This window comes from Camellia sinensis, chromosome 13, assembly GCF_055761805.1.
Source record: "Camellia sinensis isolate YWXY chromosome 13, ASM5576180v1, whole genome shotgun sequence".
Lineage (NCBI taxonomy): Eukaryota > Viridiplantae > Streptophyta > Magnoliopsida > Ericales > Theaceae > Camellia > Camellia sinensis.
Window position 1 is genome coordinate 94,836,743 of NC_138973.1, and position 5,004 is coordinate 94,841,746.

The 5,004-nt window shown below is 37.1% G+C and overlaps 1 protein-coding gene across 1 annotated transcript; it reads left to right on the forward strand.

The window, feature by feature from the left end:
• The first annotated feature begins 247 nt into the window (after positions 1-247).
• On the forward strand, positions 248-4,577 carry LOC145805568 (uncharacterized). The gene is made up of 7 exons (XM_082900729.1): positions 248-513; positions 618-874; positions 1,305-1,766; positions 2,397-2,758; positions 2,999-3,110; positions 3,156-3,566; positions 4,306-4,577. Exons 1-7 carry the CDS (start codon positions 248-250, stop codon positions 4,575-4,577), a joined length of 2,142 nt encoding a protein of 713 aa, XP_082756855.1.
• The last annotated feature ends 427 nt before the right edge of the window (positions 4,578-5,004 follow it).

Sequence of the window (5,004 nt, forward strand, 5' to 3'; positions counted from 1 at the left end):
TGTAAATTCCAGGCCAGGCTAAATAGATGTAAGCTCATGGACTTGGGGTTCTGACTTGGTCCAATGGGAGGTAGGGTATGGCTAATACACTTGAAAGACTTGACCGAGCTATTTGTACTCGGAATGGAGATTGCAATTTCAAGAAGGGGCAGTGCGAAATCTTCTAAGAACTTACTCCGATCATGCTCCAATGATTATCTACACTGAAGGTATGCAACATTCTGCCCCTTTTCTGCGTCCTTTTAGAATGGAAGCTGCCTGGTTTGTAAACCCTGATTTTGAAAATTTGGTTAAAGATTCTTGGGATGAAACCAACAACTCAATCCTTGAAGTCATTACCTCTGTTACTGATAAAGCTTCTCATTGGAATAAAAATGTTTTTGGTAATATTTTTCGAAACAAACGTTGGCTTCTGGGTAGAATTGAAGGCATTCAAAAGGCCCAATCCCAAAAATTCTCTCATAATTTGTTTGGTTTAGAAAAAGAGTTGATTAAAGATTACAATAATATTCTGTACCAAGAGGAAATTTTTGGTTTCAAAAATCTCGGTCTAACTGGATCTCTTTGGGTGAAAGAAATACTAGATTTTTTCATATTTCTACTTTGGCTAAAAGAAGGCATTCTCGGGTTATCACTTTGAAAGACTTTAGTGGCAACTGGATTTCTGAACCAACTGATTTGAAAACTCACGTGGGTAACTATTTTGAGGAGTTGTTCACTACCTTACCTGAGGTCACTGGTATTAGATGGGAGCATGAGCTGCTCTCTAAATTCACTATGGATGATAATGCTGAGTTGGGTAGACCTGTTACCAACTTGGAAATTTGGTCAGCTATGAAGTCTATTAAAGCCTTTAAGGCCCCCGGTTGCGATGGTATACAATCTCTTTTCTATCATTCTTATTAGGACATTGTGGGTTCTTCTGTTTGTAATTTTGTTAAATCTTGTTTTAACTCGAGAGATATCCCCCCCAGATATTAACAAAACACTTATCACTCTCATCTCAAAAGTAGACAATCCCGAATCCATTAAACAGTTTAGGCCCATCAGTTTGTGCAATGTCCTTTATAATACTCTTTCTAAAACCTTGGTGAGTAGACTTAGACACCTCCTTGTGAATGTGATTAGCCTAAACCAGAGTAGCTTTATCCCAGGGAGGACTACCAGTGATAATATTATTATCGCCCAAGAGATCATCCACACTCTAAGATTCAAAAAAGGCAAACAAGGTGATATGATTTTCAAAATTGATCTTGAAAAAGCTTATGATAATGTCTCTTGGTCTTTTCTTCACGATACATTAGTTGATTTTAATCTTAACCCCCATTGGATTGAGCTTATCATGAATTGTGTTACTAAGGTTAATTCCTCTGTGTTATGGAATGGGGAAACAGTCCGTGAGTTTCATCTCAAGAAGGGTCTCCGACAAGGAGATCCCTTATCCCCTTATTTGTTTGTTCTATGTATGGAAAGATTGTCTAATTTGATTACTTTGAAAGTTGGCAGTGGGGAATGGAAGGGTACCAAGGCTTCTGCTAGGGGCCCTGCTATTTCACATTTATTTTTTGCGAATGATCTTCTCCTCTTTGCCAAGGCAGATTCTAGGAATTGTGACACCATTATGGATGTTTTAAATCAATTCAGTAATTGTTCCGGTTTGCATATTAATTTTGCTAAGTCTAAGTTGTTCATTTCTCCTAATGTGTCTATCTCAAAGGCCAGGAGTTTTAGTAGCAATTGTGGTATACCCCTTACTCATGATTTGGGTAAGTACCTTGGTATCCCACTGCTCCATAACAGAGTGAGCAGGGCTCACTTTACTTCCATTTTTGAGAAACTTCAAAACAAATTGAGTGGTTGGAAAGAAAATATGTTATCTATTGCAGGGAGGGCCACCCTCATTAATTCGGTTACCTCAGCCCTCCCGGCGTATGTGATGCAAACTATGGACTTACCTGTGAATGTGTGTAAGGATATGAATCGTCTGAACAGGAATTTTTTATAGGGTGATGTGGGCACCTCCAAAAAGATTCATTTAGTGAATTGGGCCACTGTGTGTAATAGTAAGAAATTGGGTGGTCTTGGCATTCGGAAGGCCAAGGATAATAACCTTGCTTTACTCTCTAAACTGGGTTGGAAACTCCTTTCCGGGGAGTCTTGTTTATGGGCTAGAGTTCTTAAAGATAAATACCTTCACGGGGACTCCCTTCTCAACTATTCTAGTAAGAGAAAAGCTTATCTCACCTAGAGAGAAATTCTTAATACTCGTGATATCCTTGTAAAGGGTAGCAAATGGTGTATTGGCAATGGTAATACCGTCTCCATTTGGTTTGATTGGTGGTGTGGGGAGTGTAGTTTGGCCTCCTTATTTCCTAACTCTCACCTCATTAGCTTAGAGAAGGTGAATACTCTCTTGGATGATGAGGGTAGTTGGGATATGGGTGTTATATCTGTTAAGTTACCTAGGGAAGCTTGGGATCTTGTTTCGAGGATTCAGCTTCCTAGGTTTGTAACTTACCCAGATATACCACATTGGAATGGCTCGAGGTGTGGTGAGTTCAGTACTGCTATGGCCTATGAATTGGTGACTGATTCGAGTGTGGAATCTGGGAATTGGCTATGGTTATGGAAATTGAAAATCCCCCCAAAACTCAAAGGCTTTGTTTGGTTGGCACTTCATGAGAAGTTGCTAACGAACAGCCTAGGAGTTACAAGAGGATTGTCAAATTCTGCTACGTGTAATAGTTGTGGTGTGCAGGTTGAAGACTTAAACCATATCTTCAGAAACTGTCCCAAAGCTACATCTATCTGGACGGGTTTGAATTGTGTTTCTTGGATGTTTAATTGCAGGAATTTATCTTTTAAAATTTGCGTGGAGTCTTCTTTAAAGTCAAAATCTCATCCTTTCATTGAACCCACACTTTTTGTTACCTCTTTATGGCAGATTTGGAAAAATAGAAATCTTCATATTTTTGAAAATGTTGATTTGCCTTGGCAGCATAGTCTTTACCTTATACATAGATATGCTACTGATATTAAAGATGCTTTTAATATGTCTATTGTCACCATTTTGGATAATGAGCTAATTAGTTGGTCTCTTCCTCTTCCAGGTAAATTAAAGTTGAACACAGATGGTAGCTCGAAATGAGATCCAGGTGACGGTGGCTTTGGGGGCCTCATCCGTGACGAGAGAGGCATGTGGCTTTGTGGTTATGTCGGAAAGCTCACAAATTGTACCTGTATTGAAGCGGAGATTTGGGCTCTATACAGGGGTTTGACGATAGCCTTCGAGAAAGGCTATAAGGATCTTAGCATCGAGTCAGATTCCCAATATGCTATTGATATGCTAAAGGGAAACGTTGAGGTTTTTTCTCCTCTGAGAAGTTTAGTGGAGGATTCCAAGTCTCTCATTCGAAGATGTGGCTTTTCGATTCAACATGTCAAGAGGGAGGGCAATATGAGTGCTGATGGTCTTGCTAAAATGGGGGCCAATCAAAATGAAGTGCTGGTTGTGATGGAAGATCCTCCTGAAGAAATCCGAGGTCAATTAGTTGCGGATATGGTTGGTCAGAGCTATCTCAGACATCGTTCTGGGGACTCTTAGCTATCTTTTTGTTTGTTTGTTTTGTCTGTTTGTTTTGATTTTCATTTCCGATGTACCCAAAAAAAAAAAAAAAGTAGATGTGTGTAATTCAATCAAAAATTTTATGTTGAACACCTAACCCACTTTCTTGAATGCTCAAGCCAGCCCACTTTCTTGTACACCCAACCCAACCCATAACCATTTAATCAATATATATGCTTTATGAAGTGCATACACAACATGTTGTAGAAGCTTCGCTTCCTCAGCCTATGCAAAGTACTTCTTTGACACAGTTGTGTGATTTTGCAATTATCAACAAGTGAACCACTTGAATGTTAATATTGATTAACAGTTTTATAGTTTATCTCAATTTGAATTAAAGGAGTTTTTTTTTTTTCATTTTTTTTATCATGCTAGTGATAAAAATAAAATATATTTATGTAAATTTTTGTATCTACATTTTTTTTTTGAAACAATGATATCAATATATTATAATTTTATTTTATTTATTTATTTATGTGATTTTAAAAGTCTAAAAAAAATAATTTTTTGAATGTCTACCTTTAAAAAAAATTCCTAGAGTGCCCACTACGAACACTCTAAAATAAATTTATGAAGTCGCCACTAGCAGTAGCGTTGATGGTGGTGGTGGTGGTAATCGTAGTCGTAGTGATAATAAAATAACGGTGATACTTATGGCAATAGTGGTAATGGTGATGAAGGTGGTGGTGATAGCAGTAGTGATATTGGTGATGGTGAGGGTGATGGTAGTAGCAGTAGCGTTGGTTGTGGTGGTAGCGATAGCGGTAGTTGTAGTGGTAGTAGTAGCAGTGGCATGATGATGGTAGTGGTGATAGTGGTGGTGTGGCAGCGGTGGTGGCATAGTGGTGGTGGTGGTGGTAGTGGTGATGGTGGTCGCCGTAGTGATAGTGGTGGCAGTGATACGATGGCGGTGATAATGATAGTGGTGATGATAATGGTAGTGAGTTCATAATAGTGTGTATCGATAATTATGTTTTGTATATATAAGTTCAGTCAGAATTAAGTAAATAACATATGATTTAAAATTTTCTTAAGTTTTAGCATATATTTTAAAATATACTTAAATTTTTAAATCATATAAATTATGATTATCAAACGAACTTAATTTATTATCACGTAATACATTCAATTTTACCCGCTAAATCAAGTTATCAAAAATTAAGGGCCTGTTTGGTATTCATTCCGTTTTCAGTTTTCAATTTATATTTTCAAAAAATTAAAAAACTATCATAAAAACTTGTTTGATAATTTTTTTGATTTATAAATGGTTGTCTCAGTTTATAAATATGAAGAAAAAGTGTAAACTCAAAAAATGAGTTTACGTTTTCAGTTTTCAATTTTTTTTTCAAATAATTTATTTTCAATTATTTTTTTTCCAA